This window comes from Ornithorhynchus anatinus, chromosome 7 (genome assembly GCF_004115215.2).
Source record: "Ornithorhynchus anatinus isolate Pmale09 chromosome 7, mOrnAna1.pri.v4, whole genome shotgun sequence".
Taxonomy (NCBI): Eukaryota; Metazoa; Chordata; class Mammalia; order Monotremata; family Ornithorhynchidae; genus Ornithorhynchus; species Ornithorhynchus anatinus.
In genome coordinates this window covers 11496923-11522944 of record NC_041734.1, presented here as the reverse complement: position 1 = coordinate 11522944, position 26022 = coordinate 11496923, and the positions used below count along the sequence as shown (strand labels likewise).

The 26022-nt window shown below is 42.8% G+C and overlaps 1 protein-coding gene and 1 non-coding gene across 2 annotated transcripts in view; one reads left to right on the top strand and one right to left on the bottom strand.

Annotated features, from left to right (window-relative positions):
* The window catches only part of PXDNL (peroxidasin like), a 170338-nt gene extending 146062 nt beyond the window's left edge, over positions 1-24276 (bottom strand). Inside the window, exons 1-3 of the mRNA XM_039912534.1 lie at positions 24195-24276; positions 23028-23091; positions 17065-17136 (exon numbers count right to left, since the gene is read on the bottom strand). Of these exons, the coding sequence (XP_039768468.1) occupies positions 17065-17136; positions 23028-23091; positions 24195-24276 (218 nt within the window). The remainder of the gene's footprint in view (positions 1-17064; positions 17137-23027; positions 23092-24194) is intronic.
* A 711-nt stretch (positions 24277-24987) lies between these two features.
* On the top strand, positions 24988-25125 carry LOC114813479. The gene has a single exon (XR_003761196.1). It is a non-coding gene; the product is annotated as a small nucleolar RNA SNORA7 (small nucleolar RNA).
* The last annotated feature ends 897 nt before the right edge of the window (positions 25126-26022 follow it).

Genomic DNA, 26022 nt, shown 5'->3' with positions numbered 1-26022 from the left:
TTATTGAGCACTTACTGTGTGCAGAGCACTGTACTGAGCACTGGAGAGTATAATACAACAGTAAACAGACACATTCCCTGCCCACAACAAGCTTACAGTCTAGAGGATTAGTGATTAGGCTGGCAAACTCAAACACAATAGAAGTACTTGGTAGGAGAAGGGACAAATCATCCATCAAGGTGGAAACAGAATGGGCTCGCGAGTCAGAGGACATGGGTTCTTATCCCAGCTCCATTACTTTCCTGCTTTGTGACATTTGGCAAGTCACGAAACTTCTCTGTGCCTCAGTTTCCTCATCTGTAAAATGGGGACAAAATACTCATTCTCCCTCTCTTTTAAACTGTGAGCCCCATATGGGAAAAGGGCTCAAAGCCTGTCTGATCTGCCCCAGCACTCATTACAGTGCTTAACAAAAACTACAGTTATTTATTATGATTATAGTTAATGGAATTACTGTTACTGCCGTAATTAATTGATGGGACACTATAGAAGATTATTTACTTCCTTCATGAATATCTTTATGTAGCTAAAATCAGGAAGAAATTTTATTTTCTCTAAAGGGAAAAATTGATGAGCAGGTAGAGAACAGACTGATTCCCAAAATATGTAAGAGGCCGGGCATGAGCCTAGCAGAGATAAATGCCAGATCTTGGAACTCTAGTCAATAACCCAGCTAGATATTTTCAGTCAGCTGTGAATTCTTTTGTTTGGCATGAATTCACCATCATTAGACTGATTCCCTGAACAGTAAAGATTAAACAGTTTATGGCCCGGTGTGTGTTAGAATGCTCTCAGTCTCATAGCTAGAGCTAAGGTATGATTTGAAAATTTGTTCAGAGAGGGATCAAAATGACAATCCTTGAAAGCAAAATAATTTATATGCAAGGAATGAGCCTATCGAGATAGGAATACTTAGATGGAGGAGCTCAAAGAGATGGCAGCATCTTTTTTATGTGAAAAGGAAAATTGGTCTAGAGGAAAAAGGATTAAAGTCAAAGGAACCCCAGTTTCAAGTGTCCTCCTCCAGCAAATAACATAACTTTATGCCTCAGAATTTGGGTCTGTACACTGAGGATGTTCTTGGCCTCACAGAAATGTAGTGAAGAGGCAGGTTAAGAATGTATGGCATCTCCGAAGCAAAGTGCTGTGTTCTTTCAAATAGTGCTATCATAATCAAATTCTCAGTACCACTGAAAACATGAAGCACTGCTAATATCAATCAACCAATGGCATTTACTGAGCACCTCCTCTGTGCAAATCACTGTACTAAGCACTTCTACAATAGAATTAGTGAAATGTGATTCCCTACCCGCAAAGATCTTAGTAATTAGTGGGGGAGACAGGCACAAATATATTTCAAGCAGGTGGAAGCAACCAAGTTAAAATATATGTCTGGAAGGGTTGTCAGGTGGGGGTAGGATGGTTGAATACTTACATGCTTAAGAGGTGAGGACACAAGTGCATAGAAGCTGCAGTAGAGGGGCAAATGAAGAGACTTAACACGAAAGGCTTCCTGGAGATGTGGTTTCAGCAGACTTTTAAAGATGAGGAGAGCACTGTTTGCCAGATGTGAAGTGGTGGGAGGCCGAACCAGGCAGGAGGGAAGGCATGAACAGGAGGCCAGTGAAAGATGAGATGGTGTATAAATTACCTTTAGAGAAACAAAGTACCAGAGTAGCAAGGCAAAGCAGAAGAGAAACAATGGAATGTCGGGAGTTTCTGTTTGATGCGAAAAGAGGAATGGACAACCAATGGGTAACCGCTGGAAGTTACTGAAGAGGGGAGAGATGTTATCATAGCAAAGTGATTGTTTGAGAAGTTTCTGAGCAGCAAATTTCCATCCAGAGAAGCAGTATGGGGCTGGAAGACAGAAAACCTGGGTTTTAATCTCATCTCTGCCACTTTTCTGCTGTGTAACCTTGAGCAAGTCATTTAACTTCTCTGTGCTTCAGTTTCCTCATCTATAAAATGGAGATTAAGACTGTGAGCCCTCCCTAGGACAGGAATGGTGTCCACACTCATTATCTTCTACCTATCCCAGAGCTTAGGACAAGGCTTGGCACATAGTAAGTGCAAAACAAAAAGCACTGAAAAAAAAATCCTGCCTCTCTCCAAAGACTGACGCAGAAGGCTGGTCTAGGAGGGCTTTTGGGAGGTAGAAAATAACTGCTACAGTCATGCTCTTCACCTGCTCTGAAGCTATCTCCCCCCATCAGCAGCAATCCTCTGTCACTTGATGAACTCTTCAAAACAAAGATCCACTGACGGTTATCAAAAACACCCGCTCTGATCAACACAACCAGAAGGAGAGTGGTGTTATCCCAATAGGACCACCTTCTAATTGCTAATTCTGTTGTTATAAGAACATCTGCAAGGCCTAGAAGAAAAGCAAAAGTAGCATGAGATATTTAAGAATCTATGGACTCAATTTTTCTATTCCTTGAATAATAATAATGTTGGTATTTGTTAAGCACTTACTATGTGCAGAGCACTGTTCTAAGCGCTGGGGTATACAGGGTAATCAGGTTGTCCCACATGAGGCTCACAGCCTTCATCCCCATTTTACAGATGAGGGAACTGAGGCCCAGAGAAGTGAAGTGACTTGCCCACAGTCACACAGCTGACAAGCGGCAGAGCCCGGATTCGAACCCATGACCTCTGACTTCTAAGCCCGTGCTCTTCCCACTGAGCCATGCTGCTTGAAGAATAAGCTCATCGTCATGTAATCATCCTAAATTTGAAATTAGTGGTGGTTTGCATAAACTTTTACCTTTGACCCACAAAATGTCACAAGGCTGAATTTATCAGGCCCTCAATGCTGTGGGAGAACTGAATTCCCCAGCTGCCCACCAAAGCCCTTGCACATACTAAAGCTTGTGGGGTCATCTTAACTTTGTATCCAGTAATTTAGAGGCCTGTGGGTAGGCAATGGAAGTGGAGCATCAGGGCTGGAAGCCACTGCAGTACGCAGAGGCAGGGTGGGTGTGGGGGCAGAAGCTAAATCAGGTTAAACCAGCGTGGCAGGTTTAGAATGCCACTGAGAGAGGAGCTAAGAGATCAAGAAGGTTGACCTTAGTGGCATTCTCTCACCCTAAGCCCAGCCATTGCTTGGTGTTTATAACATTTCTTCTTTCAGAGTGACCGTACTGAAAGGCCACACTTGGATGGATTCCAGTGAGGCGCATCCTGCTGCCCTTGAAGCTCTCCTAGTGAAAAGCATGCTCAATTCTTGATGCTCTCTGCTGGAACGGATAGTGTATTGGGTCAAATGAATACCACTGAAGTTCCTCTCAACTCTCCGCCCAGCCTCTGGCAAGCATCTAGGAATTAACGGCACTCTAATGTAAAAGACTGCAGCCTGGACCCTATTCTAGGTACTGACTATGGTGGAAGAGGGACAGCAGTTACTTGTGGACTTACCTCTTTGCATGTAAAATGTCACTCTACCTCTCAGATGGTGAGTCCCATGTGTCCAACTTTCCTATATCTACCCCAGCGTTTAGTACAATGCTTGGCATATAAGCTGCCTGGCCTAGTGGATAGGCCATGGGCCTGGGAGTCAGAAGGACCTGGGTTCTAATCCTTGCTCTGCCACTTGTCTGCTGAGTGACCCTGGACAAGTCATTTAACTTCTCTGTGCTTCATCTCATTGTAAAATGGGGATTAAGACTGAGAGCCCCAAGCATAACATGGGCTCTGTGCAACCTGACAACCTCGTATCTACCCCAGTGCTTAGTACAATGTCTGGCACAAACTAAGTGCTAATAATATAAAAATTTGAAAAAATCAATACCATCGTTATATTATTGAATCTAGTCCAGTACTTATTACCATGCTTGCACATAGTAAGCTCTTAAGGAATACCACAATCATGATGATTTCATCTACTTCAGCACTTATCACAGTGCATGGCACAGAGTCAGTGCTTAATACCATATTATTATTAAATGTGCCCCAGCACTTACTGCAGTACTTGGCACATAGTAAGCACTTAATACAATAATACAATAACTTAATACAATAATAATAACAATAACAAATGCAAGTTAAATGACTTGTCCAAGGTCAAGCAGTAGACAAGTGGCAGAGCTAGAATTAGAACCCAGGTCCTTCTGACTCCCAGGTCCGTGCGCTATACACATGCATATTCCCATAGCTATATAAAATGAAGGTGTAGAGTATTTTTGGAACTGCTTCTAACTCTGTCTTGTTTCACTGGCACTTGGAAAGTTTTGTATCTAGCGTATGTATAAAGGAACATGCCATCCTTCAGAGTTCAGATACAGAATGGATAAACGGACAAAATCTTTTTATGGTAACACATTCTGTGCTGCTAAATCACAGGAGGTAACTGTAATCTTATCTGAGGGAATCCAGTTCATATGTCACCTATGTGCACCTCCAATATATCGTGTTATTTGAGATCCTGAGTCTTGGATCCATAGGGGAAACATATGTGAAATATTATTTCCAGGTCTATGCTTTGCCTCTGCACTGGTGTCATCTCCCCAGATATTCTACAAGTGTACTAAACTTGAATTTAGTTTATTTTCACCCAACAAACCATATTTTTAAAATCACATTTTTGCACCTGCTAGATCAATGGTAGTTTTATACCCAGAGTTCATTGACCTTGAGGAAATGGGTGTGGATTTACAACTCCAACAACTCCAGTGGTTGCCTATCAACCTCCGCTCCAAACAAAAACTCCTCACTCTAGGCTTCAAGGCTCTCCATCACCTTGCCCCTTCCTACCTCTCCTCCCTTCTCTCTTTCTACCGCCCACCCTGCACGCTCCGCTCCTCTGCCGCCCACCTCCTCGCCGTCCCTCGGTCTCGCCTATCCCACCGTCGACCCCTGGGTCACGTCCTCCCGCGGTCCTGGAACGCCCTCCCTCCTCACCTCCGCCAAACTGATTCTCTTTCCCTCTTCAAAACCCTACTTAAAAATCACCTCCTCCAAAAGGCGTTCCCAGACTGAGCTCCTCTTCCCCCTCTACTCCCTCTGCCATCCCCCCTTTACCTCTCCGCAGCTAAAGCCTCATTTTCCCCTTTTCCCTCTGCTCCTCCACCTCTCCCTTCCCATCCCCACAGCGCTGTACTCGTCCACTCAACTGTATATATTTTCGTTACCCTATTTATTTTGTTAATGAATTGTACATCGCCTTGATTCTATTTAGTTGCCATTGTTTTTACGAGATGTTCTTCCCCTTGACGCTGTTTATTGCCATTGTTCTTGTCTGTCCGTCTCCCCCGATTAGACTGTAAGCCCGTCAAACGGCAGGGACTGTCTCTATCTGTTGCCGACTTGTTCATCCCAAGAGCTTAGTACAGTGCTCTGCACATAGTAAGTGCTCAATAAATACTATTGAATGAATGAATGAATGATTTAGAGGTGAATCTAGAAACCTCTGGTGTTCATCCACAGTGATTCAATATTTGATGATTGTAGGGTTAAAGTTGGGTACAAGGCCAAGGGGGAGAGTAAGGGCAGGAGTGGATTTTTTGACGGAAGGAGTGAGGACTGATGATTTTCTTTTTTGGAATAGTTTTCCCCTGGAAGTAAGCCCTCAGAAAACTGTGACGGCAAAACAATTACTTAGGTAAAAACAAAACAGAAGCAGGCTTAAGAAATGAACCAGATGCCTAGAGAACTTTGAATAGCCGTGAAGAGCACTACGACAGAGCTGGTGAGAGTGGGATTCATATGTTTACCATGTGAGTTAGGTTCAAAGGCCATTGGCTTGGTTTTGCCAATTTGGGAAGAAAGCCTACACTTTGTATCTGTAGGATTAATGTGTGCCTCGTGGGAAAGAAAATCCATCAAATTGAAGATTAACCACCTGTCCTATCTAGAAAACACTTCCTAGAAATTCAACTCAAGTTAAATCTAATTATTTTTTACCCAACTTCTCCTAGACTAATGCACAAAGTGCTAGCTAGCCACCTGTTCACGCTGGCAGATCCACCCTTTAACTGGGTGGAACTGAAACCAACTATAAACATCACAACCTACTTTGGACCAAATTTTAGGTATGTGATTTCAACTGTTTTGTCTCTTCTTCAACTATGTCCAGCCAGTAGGCACCTGTTACACTGAGATATTGCAAGATGGGAATAAATCTGCAATTTTCACATGCCCTGAAAGACTCATAAGCAGCCCGGCTCCACATCAAACAAGCTAATCATCAAACCCACCATCTGCTGGATACATTCAGGCCAACTCCCTAAATCAAATAGGAAGGATCAGAGATTACTTATTTGAATTTGCCCTTCTCACTTCTCCAAGAGAAGTCATTTTCAAAAGGTTAAAGTGAAACAGTTTTTCCATCAAAAAGTCTTTAAGGGAAAAAAAAAACCCAAATAACATGAGTAAACTGAAGTAAAAACATCTACTTTTTTGACTGCTCGTCCTCACTAAATCACCAGCTGTTACACATCAGGGATGTATGACACAATGTCAACTGTTATTAAGAGGCAACACCCTAATGAAGAAACCGGACATTTCCAGATTGGATGGCTCGTGTCTCTTTTCTGAGGTCCTCCTCTATCTTCAACCCCCTCACTGTGGGAATCCCTCAAGGCTAAGTTCTGGGCCCACTTCTATTTTTGATCAATCAAATAAATACAACTGAGCACTTACTGTGTGCAGAGCACTGTACTAAGCGCTTGGGAGAATACACTATAATGGAGTAGGTAGATATCTTCCCTGCCCACAACGAGCTTACTGCCTAGAGGGAGAGACAGACAATATAAATCAATTGTGGATATGCATATAAATGCTATGGAGTTGAGGGAGGGGTGAATAAAGGGTACCAATCCAAGTGCAAGGGAGTGGGATAAGAGGAAATGAGGGCTTAGTCAGGGCAGGCCACTTGGAGGAGATGTGCTTTTAATAAGGTTTTGAAGGTGGAGAGAGTTACAGTCTGTCGGATATGTAGACGGAGGGTGTTCCAGGCCAGAGGCAGGACGTGGACAAAATGTCAGTGGCAAGACAGACAAGACTGAAGTACAGTGAGTAGGTTGGGATTAGAGGGGCAAAGTGTGTGGGCTGGGTTTTGGTAGGAAAGCAGCAAGGTAAGGTTAGAGAGGGCAAAATGATTGAGTGTTTTAAAGCTGATGGTAATGAGTTTCAGTTTAATGCAGAAATAAATGGGCAACCACAGGACATTCTTGAGGAGTGGAGAAATATGGACTTAATGGTTTTGCAGAAAAATGTGAAGTACGGATTGGAGTGAAGAGAGACTGGAGGCAGGGAAGTCAGCAGGAGGCTGATGTAATAATCAAGGTAGGATAGGATAGAATATAATCCATCTACACCCACTCCCTTGGAGAATTCATTCACTCCCATGGCTTCAACTACCACCTCTATGTGGATGAGTTCCAAATCTACATCTCCAACCCTGATCTCTCTTCCCCTCTGCAGTCTTGCATTTCCTCCTACCTTTGTTTCTTCCATCCTAAACTCTTCCCAGCTTTAGTATGATTTTTCACTCCTGACTCTTCTCATATGCCACTTCCTTTATTTGGAATCTTTCCTGCTTTGTTCTTCCTCACCCTCAATGCCTCCTTAACATCCCATACCTCCAGCTCTCCTAGCAACTCTACCTCACTGAGAGGAAGTGAAGTGAAAGATCAACCCTTCCCTTCCACCCCAAATCCTCAGGCACCAACTAAATGTCACAGGATTTAATTGCACAAAATTTGGGGTTTAGCCCAAGCTTTAGTATCATCTCAGTGTGCGCTGCAGTTCCCTAATGTGTTTTGTTCTGTATGATGTAAACACATTTTCTCTTTCGGTTGGTAAACTCCTTAACAGCAGGGATCAGGTCTAACTTGTTTAGTAAGGATCCCAGCCCAGTGCTGCTTTCTGAAAGTGCTTCAGAGAAGCAGCGTGGCTCAGTGGAAAGAGCCCGGGCTTGGGAGTCAGAGGTCATGGGTTCTAACCCCAGCTCCCCCGCTTGCCAGCTGTGTGACTTTAGGCAAGTCACTTAACTTCTCTGTGCTTCAGTTACCTCATCTGTAAAATGGGGATTAAAACTGTGAGCCCCATTTGGGACAACCTGATCACCTTGTATCCCCCCAGTGTTAGAACAGTGCTTTGCACATAGTAAGCACCTAACAAATACCACCATTATTATTACGATGACTTAAAAGACATAGGTAAAAGAATGATCAAGAGGAGCAAGTCACACAAGGTACAAGGCTGTAGCAAGAACAATTCTAGATAGAATGCTATCTCAATATTATCATGCAAAGTCCTTGATATAACAGATCTTACTTAACTGAAAGCCCAATTTCAGACTCTTCTTATCAATACAGCTACAGTTTTTTCTAATTCACAACTGATGAGCTTTAAGTATTTTGGGATAAAACAAAATTGCATGGAGACAAATTTAGCTTTTTACTTTCTTGTTCGAAAAATATACTTTAAAATAAAGAAAATATATTCAGAGTATAATGATCATATTATATAAGCCAAGAGAATTTAGGGATCAAGGAGGTTCACAACGAGATATGTTAATTTATTGTGGTATTTTTTCTCCTGTAACAGAAGAACAGGAAACTAGATATTGTAAAGTCTCACTAACTGATGTTGGTTTGTTGAAATAAGAATGTTGTTTGAAGCAATAGATAGTAGGTGGCCCTACTGTCTTTAATTAAAATACCAAATAATCTAAATCTGATTCATTCAAAGCCTTTTTTTCTTATCTGTGCTTTTGATGGCAAGGTTTTGCTGCGAAGTGTTGCTCACAGATTCCACACAAACCCTCAAATATTATTTTTCATTCATCTGTTCCACCTCTTAAAACACTGTCTCCAAAATTCAAAATTATGTTGTAGTTCATATATAAATGAATAATGAGAGGGAAGGTGGGAGAAGGATTTAATACTTCCTGATAACAAAAATCAAATATGTGTCATTAACAGCTATGCAGATGAACTGTTTCAGATTGTTAGATAAGCTACCACTGGAGCAATGGAAGTTCTAATGAACATGAATATAATTTAGTCTAAATAGAAATACATATATAATAATGCTGGTATTTGTTAAGCGCTTACTATGTGCAGAGCACTGTTCTAAGAGCTGAGGTAGATACAGGGTAATCAAGTTGTCCCACGTGAGGCTCACAATTAATCCCCATTTTACAGATGAGGGAATTTAGGCCCAGAGAAGTTAAGTGACTTGCCCACAGTCACACAGCTGACAAGTGGCAGAGTCGGGATTTGAACCCATGACCTCTGACTCCCAAGCTCGGGCTCTTTCCAATATATTCATATACACACACACTACATCACACAAAAAGATAGGTACATGTATTCAAAAGTCTTTAATTCCCCCTCTGCCTCTTCTTACCCACTATGATCCATATATCAAAATAAATGAGGAAAAGTTCCCTCTACTCTCTCATCACCAAGTACTTAAGACACAGGACAAAATTAACTGCTGGCTTTGGAATACCACAGAGGTCATTTCAAAAGGAGAAAAATCTTAGATTGGTAGTTGGGGACTCAATTTTTCCAAAGAGCCTTATTGTGAGAAACACAACAGAAGTAGAGAACAACAGACAGTTCAGAGCTATTTGGATTATTGTCCTCTGATCATCCAGAGAACTCTGCCCACTGAGCATGAAAGAGAAGATTCATCGAGCAGCAAATAGCACACCTAAAACACAGACCCAGAAACCTTTCCATTTTGCTACTGTAATCTTTTGTTCCTGGAAGAAAGAAAACGTCAGCTTTGTTCCCCCAGTAGCGATTTTTCTCCCTATTGGCATAAAGTAAATTCTTCACTTTGTTGGTGACCATTTTCTTCTGATTCTGAGGGAAGAAAAATCTGTCCCATTGGCTCCTTTGTTTCACATGGAAAAACAATTTGCGAGGATAAAATAGTAGTTAGCAACCCTTGAAGCCATATCATCAAGTGTGATTGCAGTGATGGTCTTAAAGAAGAAGACATTCTCATCAGGGATCAGGACAGCAAGAAATGAAGCAGGCTCCTTCCTTTCCTAAATATGTTTCATTAATAGGGTAGGGATGAAAAGACATATACTGGGAATTTTGAAACAAAAAAGACTGCTAACGAAAATAAAAACTGACATTTTCTTGCTTTTTAAAGGAAGATTTTTACAGAATTTGGAGAGTTAAAAATACATAAATCTCAGATTTTTCTTTCTGTACTCTTTCCCTCTCCAATTATCCTGAATTACCTCCTGACTCTCTTCATAATTTTCTCCTCCTCTCCTTCCTCTCTCTCTCGCTCACCAATCAATCATTGGCACCACAAGTTCTTGCTGGGTGCAGAACACTGTACTAAGTGCTTGAGAGAATATGATACAATAGAGTTGGTAGAGATAATACTTCCCCACAAGGAGTTTATGGTCTAGAGGTAACTGACATCTTATTCCCATTTTATAGATGATGAAGCTGAGGCACAAGGAATCAAAGAGACTTGTTTAAAGACTTGTTCAGATGGCATATGGTGACCCTGAGACTAGAACTAAAAACCATTAGGAAACTTGTCTCTCCACCCCTCTGGACCTCAGTCAAGTAGCATCACAACCTAAAAAGACTTACGATACAGTTAGTGTATGAGAGAGTGGGCATCCAGGAGAAGAAAGGAAATGGGGAGAGCGAGAAGGAGTAATAATTGTAATAAGTGCTGGGAAAAAAATGGTAAAGATGCCAGGGATCAAACCCAAGGCCACGAACATATCATTCCCTGAGAGAAAGAAATGCAGAGAACTAATCAAATAACTGTCACTCTACTGGAGATTTTCCTGAATGAGGTTATGTCAAACACAGGGTGCAAGGGCAATGAATCCAGGGAACTGTCAGATCAAATTTTGAAATTCCCTTGCCAATACCGGCTTCACAGTAGATTGCTTTCACACTTTAATGTCCCAAAAACAAAATCTGACTCACTAATTTATTTTTCAGTTTGAGTACAGTTGATCATAAATGAAAGGACCCATTATTATTTGGAAGCCGCAAAATTTACCCCCATTGACCTGCTACATCAGAACTTCATGAAAGAGAAATTCAAAGGCAAATCACAGCCCTTTCCTATAGCTTGCTGATGCCTGGTGCAGTACAGTCTTTGCTGTAATAAATGAAAGAAATCTCTGAAGTCAACTAAGGGAAGAAAACTGGAGATCAAAAGTATGAAATTCAATTTGCTTCATTCTGAACCAGTTATGCCAGTGGTCTTCATCAATGAAATAAAGTATGTATGCTATGATGGGAAGCCTTAAATCTAAGGCCCAGTAAGTAGATTTTAGAGGGTATTTTACCTCACTAATCATGAATTCTTCATATGTATATATATATATAACAAAAATATAAATACGTTGATAAAGCTTAGCATTTGCAGCTAACTTGAAATCCATTAGCATTTGCAGTGAATTTTGTAAATAAACATGCTACTCCTATAGAAGTAAACCATTTCTTTTCCAGTTGTAAGGCAACTAGGCCAGGATTTCAGGATTTGAAAATAACAAAATAGAAACTAAAGAGGTATGAAATGCATATATGAGAAAACATTTAGTCTTCTCCCAGATTAGCTAGACTTTGGATTGCTCATTTCAGTTCTTTTGCCTTCCCATCTCCACTCTTTTCCCACTGTCTGGCTCTGCTGCAATCTTCTCTAGTTCTAGACTCCATCACTCTCTCTGACTGCCATTCGTTCTTGAGTGCATGTCCAAGTTTGTGGACATCCCCAGTCTGAAGTCCATTTTTCTTTGGGAGAGCACATTTCTGAATGATCCTCTGTATAGGTTCCTTCATGTATGGGAGAGGTAACTACATATAGGGGGCGGGAGGTGTGTGTTTGCGTGTGCGCATATGTTTATGGGGAGGGGTGTGTTATGATTGTGGCTTTAGGTGTGAATAATGTTCACTCTTGGAAGGGTTGCAGTATTTAATGTTAATGTTGGTATTTGTTAAGCGCTTACTATGTGCCGAGCACTGTTCTAAGAGCTGGGGTAGACACAGGGGAATCAGGTTGTCCCACGTGGGGCTCACAGTCTTCATCCCTATTTTACAGGTGAGGTAACTGAGGCACCGAGAAGTTAAGTTACTTGCCCAAAGTCACCCAGCTGACAAGTGGCAGAGCCGGGGTTCGAACCCATGACCTCTGACTCCAAAGCCCGTGCTCTTTCCAGTGAGCCACGCTGCTTCCCAAGCGTGGTCCCATAAATGGGACCATGTTGAGTGAACATATAGGATTTGAGAATGTGCAAGTGGGTCATTTATGTGTGGCAGGGACTTGGGGGAGAGGAATGGAAAGGAAGAGTAGCAGTACTTCTGCTCCACACAACTCAGGATCCTCCCACCCTGAATAATAATAACGATGGAATCATTCATTAAATGATTGGTATATGCCAAGCATTTGGCTAACTGCTATGGTAAATACAGAATAATCAGGTTGAAGCAGTCCCTGTTGAAAACAGAGCTCATAGTCTCAGGAGGGAGATGAGGTACTTAAGACCCATTTTACAGATGAGGAAATAGGCCTTGAGAAGTGACTTACCCAAGGTCACAGCAGAAAAGAGGCAGAGTTGGGATTAGAACCCAGTCCTCTAAGCCATTTCTCAGAGACCCTAGCCACCTTCTCATCGCCTCCAACACCCTTCTTCCAGTCCTCACTAGGCATTTCAGAACAGATGGAGGCAGACAGGTGGGTTTGGGGTGACATGAGTCCTGCTGGAGGGGTGGGGCATTGGGATGCATGGAGCTTTGGGCAGGTGGGTGAATCCTACGGAGAAAGTCACCAGACTTCCTTCTTTTGAGTTGGGGAATAGCCAGGGGAAAGGAGGGAGCTGAGGTTGGAGAGAAGAGACCTCCTTCCCAGTGTGCACACGCATTTCCCAGCCAGAGGAAGCCTCACATGCTGAGGGGAAGGCAAGAAGCCAGCCAGGTGGTGGCAACCCAACCCTCCTACAGGCTAACCTCCAGGATCTAAGATGCGCCACTAACAGTCCATTTTACGCATGGGTATGAGGGACCAGAGATCTTGCTACTCCAGACACAAGAGCTTTCCTTTGGTCAGTCCAAGAGGGGCGTATAAATCACAGTTGAACCAGCTTCAGCTGAATGGAGGTGACATAAAGGAGGAGGGATAAAGTTCTGAATGACAAACCAGGGACAATCGAGATGAACTTTGGTATTCATTTGTACATCCAATAATTTTTGTCTTTTCTATTTATAGATATTTTTATGTTGATCTTCCCCTGTTGAAATGTACAGTCCTTGTGTAATTCTCAAGGACTTAGTACAGTGCCTCTGGGTCAAGTAGGCATGTGAATTCTACTTCTATGACTACTTATGATTTGGCTTTTCAATTGCTTTTTTTCCTGCAAAGCTTTTTTTTAAAAACCCTGAAATCTTTCCCTTCACCAAGTCTAAGGTCCGCTGAAAGGAGAGTTTTGGGTGAAGGGCCCAAAAAGAGACATATTTACAATTTTCATTCACCCCTACCCTCAGTCTCCTAGCACTTATATACTATTGCTTATATGCTAATGATGCCTGTCTACTTGTTTTGTTTTGTTGTCTGTCTCCCCACTTCTAGATTGTGAGTCCATTGTTGGGTAGGGATTGTCTCTATTTGTTGCCAAATTGTACTCTCCAAGCATATAGTACAGTGCTCTGCACACAATATATGCTCAATAAATATGACTGAATGAAAGAATGTACACATCCATAATTTATTTTTTCATATTAATGTCTTTCTCCCCCTCTAGACTGCAAGGCTTCTGTGGGTAGGGAACATATCTACCAACTCTGCTGTACTCGCGCAGGCAGTTAGTATAGTGTGCCGTACACAGTAAGCATTTGATAAATGCCATTGATTAACTGAATTAAAATGCTTTACAGTCCCATACCTAGTGCTTTTTAAGAATGGATCTGAGAAAAATAATCCAATACATTTTCTAGATACATTTTTCTTTTCTTAGATGCATACTCTATCTACTCTCCCTAGTCCCAGGAATATAATGAAAATCGATCAAGCAATAAGTATCTACTGTGTGGAGAACACTATACTAAGCATTAGAGAGTTAGTGAACATGATCCCTGCCTTCAAGAAGCTTACAATCTAGAGGGGGAGAGAGATACAGTCCTCTAGACTGTAAGCTCGTTTTGGGCAGGGAATGTGACTGTTTATTGTGGTGCTGTACTCTCCCAAGCACTTAACACAGTGCTCGGCACACAGTAACTGCTCAATAAATACGATTGAATGAAGATACTAAAATACATTACAAATAGAAAAAAGGGGATATGCAAGTGAATTAGTGCTTCAGTAATGGGACAAGCCCAAGAGCTGGGGCTGGGAAGTAGTAGTAGTCCATGACATTTGGCGACAAGAAGAGGATCTTCCTCCTCCCATTTACATCAGCCCTCAAAGTAGTTTAGGAGAGGGTGAGATACAGAGGTAGTCTAGTGCCAAAGATAAAGGACAAAATGTGAAAATGCACAGAAACTCAAGACGCAGTCTACTGTGTGCTCCATCAATTCCTCACTCTTTAACAAACAAACAAACAAAATTCTACTCCGACAGCTTCCTCAATTTGATATATAGATCAGATTTTCACTCAAACAGAGCTCCCAACACTTTTTTGCTTCTATTAAACTGACCAGAAAAATATGGACAGAACACTTGTAGTCTGTTTTTAAAATGGTTGTCTACCTCCAGGTTATACATTCTTATCAGAATTACCAGGGAGTAGGAGTGAAGGTTCTAGTTTTCAATTGTTCGGTATTTCCTAGTTTGCTAGGACACAGAGGTGAATATCCTAAAAGGTTCTCTCCTCCACTACTTTCCAACCTCTCCCTGTAGAAAGGATTAAGTCTCAATTCTTGTAATGCAATACCCTCTCTTCTCTTCTGGCAATGTCTCAATGCCTAGATTGGCATTTGTTTCTATTCTGCGGAAGAATAGCTAGGGCAAAAGGGTAGAGAAAGAGGAAGGGCTTGCTTTACACCATAGTATCAGAAAATGTGTTTGGGGACATAGCAAAACACATCCAGATGCTTTATTTATGAGTCAAATGAGAGTGATGCAAGGTAAACCTGCATCCTTAAAACAATTCAGCAACTTCCAATACGTTTTATTAATTTATGGTCTTAGCATACAGTGGTTACACTCATTATCATACTTCATTTCAATAATTCCTTGTACACTTTCCTTCCTACTAAAATGGTACTAGGCCTGTGATATTTAGAAGCGATAGCAAGAACATCTTTCAAAGGTCAGCTAAGAAGTGTCCTCTTCTGCCCAGAGTTTTTCCTCCGGCAACCAGAATCCAAGTTTTGAGGGAGAAAGAATTAATTTTAGTTCAGTGGAAGATGTGAGATCATGAAAAAGAATGAGTGGCTGAGGTGAAAAATCAGTCTGTTTCTAAGCAAGTATAGCCGGGTGCTTCACAAGTTTGAACATTCTAGAGAATCTCTACCTTGCGAGGCCCAGAGCAATGAACGCCCAACTCTAATGACAGCACAATAAGAACCTTCCTAGAGAAGAGGACCTTCTTTGGGGCATCTGTAATGGAGAATCAGTGGCTAGGTTGACCAACTCACTTTCATTCATTCAATAGTATTTATTGAGCGCTTACTATGTGCAGAGCACTGTACTAAGCGCTTGGAATGAACAAGTCTACCACCATGACTTCTTTCCACAGTGAGGAGACTGGTTCTGGTGAATATCTTGGCTCCCTCCTAAGGTTATGACCTGTATTGACCTCAGCCATCTTTATCTGCCGAGCTGCGTCAGACTTGACTGGATTTCATTTTGTCAGCCAGAGACACCATTAGCTCAAAGCGAGCACATCACGTCCACGGGGACGGTCAGCAAATTAGTGGAGAGACTTCCAACTGATATTACTGACAGCAAGTGAAAGACCCCCAGAAAACAGGAAATGATGTGTCACCACAAGCACTATCAGCAGATCGATTGAGCAATCCTTGGCCAATATTGCTGAGTGGAAAAGACCCCCAGAGACTGGTATTGGTCCATACCTGCCCTAGTGGCCGAGCGTGTGCCATCAGCGCATCACCATGAGTGGGAAGCCTGGATAGGCCAGACAACCTATCAAATTGTCGCCCAGGAGACAACTCTTTGTAGCGGGATGAAACCTCTACCCAGAGTTTGTGACGCCCGCTCTGTGACTGCCAGGACTGGTAACACCATTAGAAACCCACTAGGAATGTGAATATCTCCTGCTGTTGACCTAGAATAGAGCATGGGCCTGTGAGTCAGAAGCTCATGGGTTCTAATCCTGGCTCTGCCACTTGTCTGCTGTGTGACTTCAGGCAAATCACTTCACTGATCTGTGCCACAGTTCCCTCATCTGTAAAATGGGGATTAAGAGTGTGAGCCCTGTTTGGGACAGGGATTGTGTCCAACTCAATTATCTTGTATCTAACCCAGTGCTTAGAACAGTGCCTGGCACATCGTAAGTGCTTAACAAATACCGTAATTATTATTATTAGAATAGAGGTAGGTGTCCCCCTTGGGCTTAAAGTGCATGACTAACCTACCAGTGTGTCCTTTAAGGACCTGATTCTCGGTGTTTACCTTGGGAATGGGTTATATCGGGTTTCTCCTTGTTTCTCTCTCTCTCCCACTTTTTCCTCTCTCTTTGGGAAAACCATGGTCTATGTATTAGTGTTGGGGCTGCAGCCATGGAAACCTGCTGACTCCCTGATGAGCAGGATGATAGAAGCGGCTTCAGTGAGCCATTATGTTGGGTGCTGGCAATCTTGCTCTTCTTTGTGGATGTTCCCTCTCCTACAGTATTGTGAACACAGGCAGCTGAATAAAAACTCTTGCATTCTTCTGGGCTGGGCGTGATTGGCCTGCTTAATCCCAGCTCATCCCAAGGGTGAGGGTTGGATCCCCGAATCTGGGTCCTAGCGACCGGTGACCTCAACTCAGATGAATCATGGGCAGTTCTCTAGTACACACCATAGTCATCCAGGCTAACATCAACATGGCAAAAATCATGTAAACCAGAATGGCAGTTCAGCGTTCTTCACATCAAAATCCCAAAGGTAAAGTGGTACTCACAGTGTGTTCAAATTCTTGAGCTTCTTAAAGGAATTTGCTGGAATTTCTTGAATTCTGTTAAACCGCACATCCCTAGGTGCCAAAAAGAAAAAAGGTGATCAGATATGTTCAATGTGACAGTGTCAGCATTGAACCCAGTAGTGGACCCGCTAATCAAGAGAGACTTATTTTCTGCTGCCTAGTTGGGATTTATTACCAAAATCAAACATTTTCTGCATCCTCTAGACTGTAAGATCCTATAGGCAGGGAAAGTGCCTATCAACTCTGTTATATTATATTCTCCCAACCGCTTAGCACACTGCTGTGCACACAGTAAACACTCAGTAAATATCAACTGAGCTGCTCCTCACATACTCTATGAGCAAGTCTCTAGTGTTACTTACCATGTTTCTGGCACATTACCAGGATTATAAAAGTCAAAGAAACAGAACTACATAATGCTATTGTTATGATATCTGAAATATAATTTCAAGTAACATTTAATGAATCAATGGTAATTATTGAGCTCTTACCGTATGCAGAGAACTGACCTAAATGCTTGGGAACATTCCTGCCCACAAGAAGTTGACAATCTAGTAGGGGAATCAGACAATAAATTAGGAGAAGGAGCAGAGTAGGAGGATATATACCTAAATCCTATGGGAGTGAGGAGTGGTTGCTTTGGGGGAATGAACACAAGTAAATAAGTGACACAGAAGGGAGGGAGAATAGGGAGGAAGATGAGAGGTTAGTCAGGGAAAACTTCCTGGAGGAGATGTGAATATATAGTGGGGAGAATGGTGATCTGACAGATATGAGAGAAGGAAAATACCAGACTGGATTCTAGAGGGGAGAGGCTGGAGGCAAGTGAGGTCAATGAGGAGGCTAATGCAGCAGTAAAGGCAGGATATGAAAAGCACTTGGATCGGTGGGGAAATGTCAAAAAGTTAAAGAAGCAGGCCACTGAGGCCCTTCTCTTTTCATACGCCTCAGTGTTTTCATTTTTTAGAATAAAGCTAGACCATTCTTATCTTTATCCTTCATTCAGACTCACATTCACCTGAAAAGGTTTCCAACTCTGTTGTAATGTACAATCCCGAGTTCTTAGTATTGTGCTCTGCATTCAGTAAGCACTCAGTAAGCACTCGAGAAGCGGCGTGGCTCAGTGGAAAGAGCCCGGGCTTTGGAGTCAGAGGTCATGGGTTTGAATTCCGCCTCGGCCACTTGTCAGCTGTGTGACTGTGGGCAAGTCACTTCACTTCTCAGTGCCTCAGTGACCTCATCTGGAAAATGGGGATTAGAACTGTGAGCCCCACGTGGGACAACCTGATTCCTCTGTGTCTACCCCAGCGCTTAGAATAGTGCTCGGCACATAGTAAGCACTTAACAAATACCAACATTATTATTATTATTAAATATCATCAATTGATTGGTTTCCCAACCAAAATTATATACAGGTATGGAGAGGTGAGTGGGTGCAATCTTGTGACTATAAAAGGGGAGCACATGAGAGCTATCGCTTATATTCAATGGGAATTGTGATCAGAAATTTGCACCCAGGGGTGTCAGTGATGCTGAAAGCTAGACACCCTGGCATTCCTTACTAGCTTGAGGTGAGGGGAGACAGCACAGATTCATTCTAATGCCATCAAATGCATTCATAGGGATGCCCAAAGCACAGAAGATTGCTACTCTCAAAAGCTGGCAAGTTTGACAGTGGAAAAAATCTCTTCATTTTTCTATGCAAAAATCAAGTGTGGTATTTCTTTAAAAAGCCTTGGCCACTCATTATGGCTTCCCCAGATTTTGCCTCACCAAAATAGCCATTCTTGCAGCATAGATATTTTTCAAATGAAATTGTTATGAGATTTGTTGTAACTGCAGCTCATGGTTAAAACAGCATGGGTAAAGACCTGATTAAATGCCAGTGGCTTTGCTTGGTTTAACGACACTGGATTTAGGAAAGCATTTTTATGATGTGGGTACACACATACACAACACCCCCCACCTGTCCCCTGCACTAGGAACTCTTAAATACCCAAGTCTTAAAATTGGTATAAACACAAAGCGAATGACTCCCATTTCAAAGTACCTAAATTCTAACTTCCTTTATAAAGCGACTCTCAGAAATGATAATTCAAACTTTTATGTGCCAAATAACCCTTGTATCCTTCTCACTCATTTACACCTGCTACAATTCCTTGTCAAGTTGACGCATCACATTAACTGATTTTAGCTGTCTATAATCTAAGCTGTTTTACATATATTAATCATCAAAGTGCAAATTAAACAGTTATGTGAGAACGAATCCAAAAGTCGGGTGTGTTTTGGTCCAGTTAAACATCACACCACTCTCTGTAGTTACATTCTGAGTAAACAATGAGTCCTATAAAAGTCTTCACTGTTGACCTCTCCTTCCTCCTCGAGTCCCTCTGGCATTGGTTTTACCAACCCAATCTACTGCTGCCTCTCCTCTTAGCTGACTGTCCCTCTGTGGTTACTTCGCTGGATTTCCATCTTTCCTTAAGGGTGTACAACCAGGTTTAACTCTAGAACCACCAATCATCTCACTCAGTACACTTTCTCACTGGGTTTTCATCTGCATGCATGACTTCAGTTACAACTTTTACATGGAAGACTCCCAAACCTATATCTCCTGCCCTATCCCACCTTAAAATCTTATCTCTCCTGCCTCCGAGATATCTCAACACTGAGAACAATTGTCGTATTTGTTAAGCATGTACTGTGTGCAAGAGCACTGGGGCAGATGCAGTATATAATAATCACCATTGTAGTATTTGTTAAGTCATTACACTGTGTCAAGCACTGTGGTAAACACTGGATAGGTAGCTGCAGGACAATCAGATCAGGCACAGTACCTGATTCACATGGGACATACTGCCTAAGAGGAAGGGAACACAAGTACTTTATCCACATTTTACTGATGAAGAAACTGAAGCACAGAAAAGTTAAGTGACTGGCCCAAACTCACATACCAGGCAAGTGGCGGAATGGGGATTAGGATCCAGGGCTTTGGACTCCAAAGCCTGTGTTCTTTTCACTAGACCACACTGCTCACCCACAGAGTCCTCCTGGCACCTTATTCAAGGTCAATGAACTCAATTCTGCTATAACCCAGAAGTTTTTAGGGGAATTAGAGAACACTTGTCTGACAGCGCAATCGTGTTTGGATACAATGTGCACTGGGTATTGAAAGAAACGGCCTGTGCGCACACAAACTGGAGCATAGATGCAGTGTTGGGGTGGGTGAGAACTACATAATGGGTTTTCTAAGAACTCATCTTCCTTCTTAAACCTGTACATCTCCCTAACTTTCCCAGTACCACCATTCTCCCTGTTTTCTCTCTGTAATTTATTTATATTAATGCCTTCCCCCCCAAGACTCTAAGATCAGCAGGGAATGTGTCTGTTACTTGTTATACTGTACTCCCCCAAGCACTTATTAAAATGTTGTGCACACAGTAAGCGCTCAATAAATATGACTGAATTGAATTGAATCCCTGTCCCAGAAGCTCATCATAAGAATAATTATTATGGCATTTAATTACGTGCTGAACACTGTTCTAAGCACTGGGGTAGATACAAGGTAATCAAATTGTCCCACATGGGGCTCACTGCATTAATCCCCATTTTACAGATGAGGTAACTGAGGCACAGAGAAGTTAAGTGACTTGCCCAAGGTCACTCAGCAGACAAGTGGCGGGGTCGGGATTAGAACCCACGTCCTTTGACTCCCAAGCCCGTGCTCTTGCCTCTAGGCCATATTTGGGTGCCTTCTTTGACTCCTGAGTCATTTCTCCAATGGGGGTCTCACTCCCAGGCCTGTGCTCTTTCCACTAGACAATGCTGCCTCTCCCACAAGTGTCCCTCCAAAAGTCTCCACAGGTGAAAGCATTTCATAGCAACACAGGAGCTGACAGAGCAGTGGCAGAAATAATGAGGAACTTCGTAGGTATAGGAGAACAGCAACTTCTAAGCCATCCCCCAAACCTTCCACCTGAGAACCAGTGCCCCTCCTACCTGCTTCTCTCCCGCCTACCTGGGGATAGCGTGTTAAGAGAAAAAACACTTTGCCTGAGATCCGGCCTCTATTAGCTCTATTCGTGAAAATAGAATGTAAAATATTGGAAACGTTAAATCAATGGAAATCCCCACCCTGTCTTGTCCCAGAATGTGTTTTGCATAATATTGGGCTATTTCACATGGAAACTTGAATTCTTTGGGTTGAGAAAAATTTCTGAACCCAAAATTCTTCAGCAGAAAATGTCCTTGTTCCCTTCCATTTACCCAACATTTCCAGCAGATGTCATTGAAGAGCTTCAAAGTTAGAACAAATACCTTTATAATCAGGTATGTATTTGCATATAACTGGGCATCTGTCTACAAAGACCCACAATACCTAACTGCCGTCTCTCACGTTTAGTTGAGACACTCTTAAGGATGAGTCTTTATTCACTTCTACAGAGAAGACTGAAGATGCCAAAGAGCAGAGATCAGTGCCTTACGCTCCACTCAATGTTCCCCCAAAGACCATCACTCACTCAAGCAATCCACGGTATTTAATGAGTGCTTAACTGAGAACAGAGCACTATACCGAGCACTTGGGAGAGTAGAACATGATAACAGTTAGAAGACACTTTCTCCGCCTACAAGGAGCTTACAGTCTAGCCGGAGAGACGGACATTAAAATAAATTGCAGGCAGGAAATTTCATCATTGGTGTGGCTGTTGGGTCTTCCATTTGCAGTTCATGGCTTTTCGCAATGTCACCCTTTCCCTCAAATCTCCAGGTTGAGGGCCCAACCCACTCCCAATGGCTTCAAAGCAGGATACTATTTACCCTTGCTTCACCCACCATGGGCCGCTCGCTCAAGTCCTCCCCTTGGATGTACTTCAACAAGAGCATCAAAGATAATATCCTACTAAATCATTAATTGAGTGGCCTCACAGCTATTTGACCACTTTCAAGTTTCGATCTGTTCTTCCGCCCTATGAACTCAACCAATATTTGTTCCAGGAAGCAATGTGGCCTAGTAGAAAGGACACTGGACTGGGAATCAGAGGGCCCTGGGTTCTAGTCTCAGGTCCGCCACTTGCCTGATGTGTGACCTTGGGCAAATCACTTAACCTTTCTGTGTCTCAGTTTCTTCATCTGTAAAATGGGGACTAAATACCAATTCACCCTCATACTCAGAATCTGAGTCCCATGTGGGTCAAAGACTGTGTCTTTACTGAATTATCTTATAGCTACTCCAGTACCTCTGGACTGTGGGCAGGGAATGTGTATGTTTGTTGCTGTATTCTACTCTCCCAAGTGCTTAGTACAGTGCTTTGCACACAGTAAGCGCTCAATAAATACAACTGAATGAATGGCAAGTACAGTGCTTGGCACAGAGTAAACACTTAGTAATTGTGATATTCATTATCATTATTTTCGCCCTAATATGTCTACCCTTCCTCCACCCCACTTTACACTGAGTCCACCGTGGCCCAGGATCATTTGTGAGTCAATATCTTTGTTCCTTTCCCCTGGGACTTTGAACAATACTTGGCACAAAGTTGGGCTTAAATACCGTAAGTAATAAGACAAGTTCATCCGAAAGTATCCATGATCCTTTCTCAAGTATCGCATATATCCTTATGGAGTCAGTCACCCTTACTTCACATCTCAAGCTCAGCCAGTGAGGAGGGCTGCATGAACACATCTTTCAACCCAAGCAATTTAGATGGATTCATTCCCAGCTTGGTTCTCACTGGCACTTCCCTTTTACCTCTGACCGTGGAGCCGGCCCAGCTTTTGGACAGGAGAGCAGAAAGAGGAGGGGAAGAAACATGTGGCTATGGATAGGTGGTCGGTCATCCTCTATTTTTCGAGATGACATTGCTAAGGGTGAAACCCTCTCCCGTGAGTGGCGGTGGCTGAACACTTTTCTGTCTGACCACCAGTCCATTCCACACTTTTACATGGGATAGTCCTTTGCCGGGATGGAGCGCCGGCCCCTTGGAGTGCTGGTGAGACGAGGGATCCCTGGGATGGGGAAAGGTCGGGAAAATCCAAGGAGGGAGTGAAAATCCAAGTCACGAGCCAGCTGAATGGCCCTCTGACCTACCACTAGCAACATCTATTTAGCCACCTGGATCTTCCTGTTGGCCTTTTCCCTCCTCAAAAACAGCCTGCTTCCAAGCCCGATAACATCATTTATTAGTACAATCAGCTACTGCAGAAAGCCAATTATCCAAACCTTAGTTACGTAACAATCAGGTAGGCTTTTATCACTAAAAAAAAAATGACCTACCAAAAAAGTGAATCACCAAATAAAAGTGCCACACCCATCTAAAATGAGTGCCAAATCCCATTATGTTCAATGATCTCAGCTGCACTTATCTCCCCTAGGCTAGAGTGATCTAACTTGCACCTTTTTTTTTAATGGAAATTGTTAAGAGCTTACTATGTGTTAAACAGTGTTCTAATTGCTGGGGTGGATGGAGGTGCGACACAATCCCTGTCCCTCAAGGGACTCACAGTAGAAGTAGAGTCACCTCAGTAGAATAATCTCAGCTAGGTTTAGAACAATTTGGATGTGATCTAGTCATGAGTAGGGAAGAATAATAATGATGATAGTATCAATAATAATGTTGGTATTTGTTAAGCGCTTACTATGTGCAGAGCACTGTTCTCAGCGCTGGGGTAGACACAAGGGAGTCAGGTTGTCCCACGTGGGGCTCACAGTCTTAATCCCCATTTTACAAATGAGGTAACTGAGGCACAGAGAAGTTAAGCGACTTGCCCACAGTCACACAGCTAACAAGTGGCAGAGGCAGGATTCGAACCCATGACCTCTGACTCCAAAGCCCGTGCTCTTTCCACTGAGCCACACTGCTTCTCTGTGCCCGATGTTGATGATGATGGAATTTAAGCACTTACTATGTGCCAAGCTCTACTCCCAAGCGCTTTGTACACAGTAAGTGCTGAATAAATGTGATTAATAATAATTAATAATATTAATCAGGCTTCCCATGGCTGGCAAGCTAGCCTCAAAAGACAGACCCAACATTAAGGATACTAGAAAAAGGGTCACCCAAGCCTCAAGTACAGATGAATTATTCTCTCTCTGTCTCTCTCCCTCTCACCTCCCTTCCGACTGCCGACCCCTTCAATAGGATCTTCCAATAACATGGAATAGTGTTGTTGTGGTTGCTGATAGAAAGGCATCTTGTGTTCCTTTCCCTCCCTCCTCTTCCCCACAGGTAGTGTAAAAGCAGCATGGAGTAATGGACGGAGCACAGGCCTGGGAGTCAGAAGGTCATGGGTTCTAATCCCCACTCTGCCACTTCTCTGCTAAGTGACCTTTGGAAAGTCACTTCTCTAGTCCTCAGTTCTCTCGTCTGGAAAATGAGGATTGCGAGTGTGAGCCCCACATGAGACGGGACTGTGTCCAACTCGATTGGGTTGTATCCACCCCAGTGCTTAGTACTGTGCTTGGCACATAGTAAATGCTTAACACTTACCATTATTATTATTACATATTTCTCTCCGCCATGATGTGCCCACCCCTGGAGGGAAGGACAACTCAAAGAAGTGGGCTCATGTGGGACCAGCACCATGTAATAATAATAATAATTTTGGTATTTGTTAGGCTCCTAAATTGCAAGTACTGTTCTCAATGCTAGGGTTGATACAAGATAATCAGGCCAGTTGCTGTCCCCACATGGGGCTCACAGTCTAAATAGGAGGAAGAGAAAGTGTTTCATCTCCATTTTACATTTTTCAGAGAATTGAAGTACTTGCCCAACATTAGGTAGAAGGCAAGTGGCTGAGCTGGGATTGGAGCCCAGACGCTCTGACTCCCAGAATTCTGCTCTTTCTATTACTAGTTACCCCAGCACTTCACATGGTGTTCAGCACATTGTAAGTACTTAACAACCCCTTTCAGGATTGTACCTGGAGAGTTTTCAGGACTCTACCAGTCTCGACTATCGGAGGCAGAGGCAAACAGAGCCCTACCCCTTCCATTCCTAGCCAGGGCAGTGGCTAGCGAATGGAAGGCAATCTGCTACAAGTCAAACCCTACCTGTGCCGGGCAGCAGTGGCATGGGAGATAGTTAAGGGTGGTTACTCAAGTTAACTGCAGGGAAGGAGGCAATGGTAAACCACTTCCATATTTTTACCAAGAAAACTCTATGGATCCACTACCAGAACCACTGCAGATGGAGCTGGGGTGTTCTGGGAGAGATGTGTCCATGATGTCGCTATGGGTCGGAGACGACAGCATAAGACAAGTACTTAACAAATGCCACAATTACTGCTACTCTTGGTTGGCAACCTCTAAACTTGCCATATCCTCCACTTGGACAAACAATCCCCAGCAGGGTGACTAAATTTATCAGCTGGAGAGAAACTTCTTCACCAAAGGACAAGGTACCAAATAACCACTCTATTATTAAGGGAAGATTCTAATTTTTAATTCACCTTCCTTTCAGTCGAAGTACAAATTTTTCAAGAGAGAAAATGGCCAATTGTGCGAGAAAGAATAATTAAGCTGTCAGTGAAGCTGGTACCTTTCCAACATCTGGTCACTGTAACCTCGCAATTGTGTGCTTTGAAGTCATCATATTTGATTAGTCTAGGGGTTAGAAAATTGTGTACTGGATGTCACAGACAATTAGTATGAGTTACTTCTCTCTTCACTGTGTGCAGCAGTTACTCTAAGTGCTGCTACAGGACTTGCAGAGCTACCAGGAACTCATCAAGGCTATCTGATTTCTGCCAAGCAGTGTTACCTAGTGGAAAGAGAACAGGCAGAGCCCGGGAGTCAGAGGACCTGAGTTCTAAACCCAGATCTGCCAACTGTTTATAATAATGATGATATCCCTAAAGTGCTTACTACTTGCCAAGAACTGTACTGAGCGCTTGGGTAGATTCAAGATAATCTGGTCCCATATGGACGAGGGAGGACAA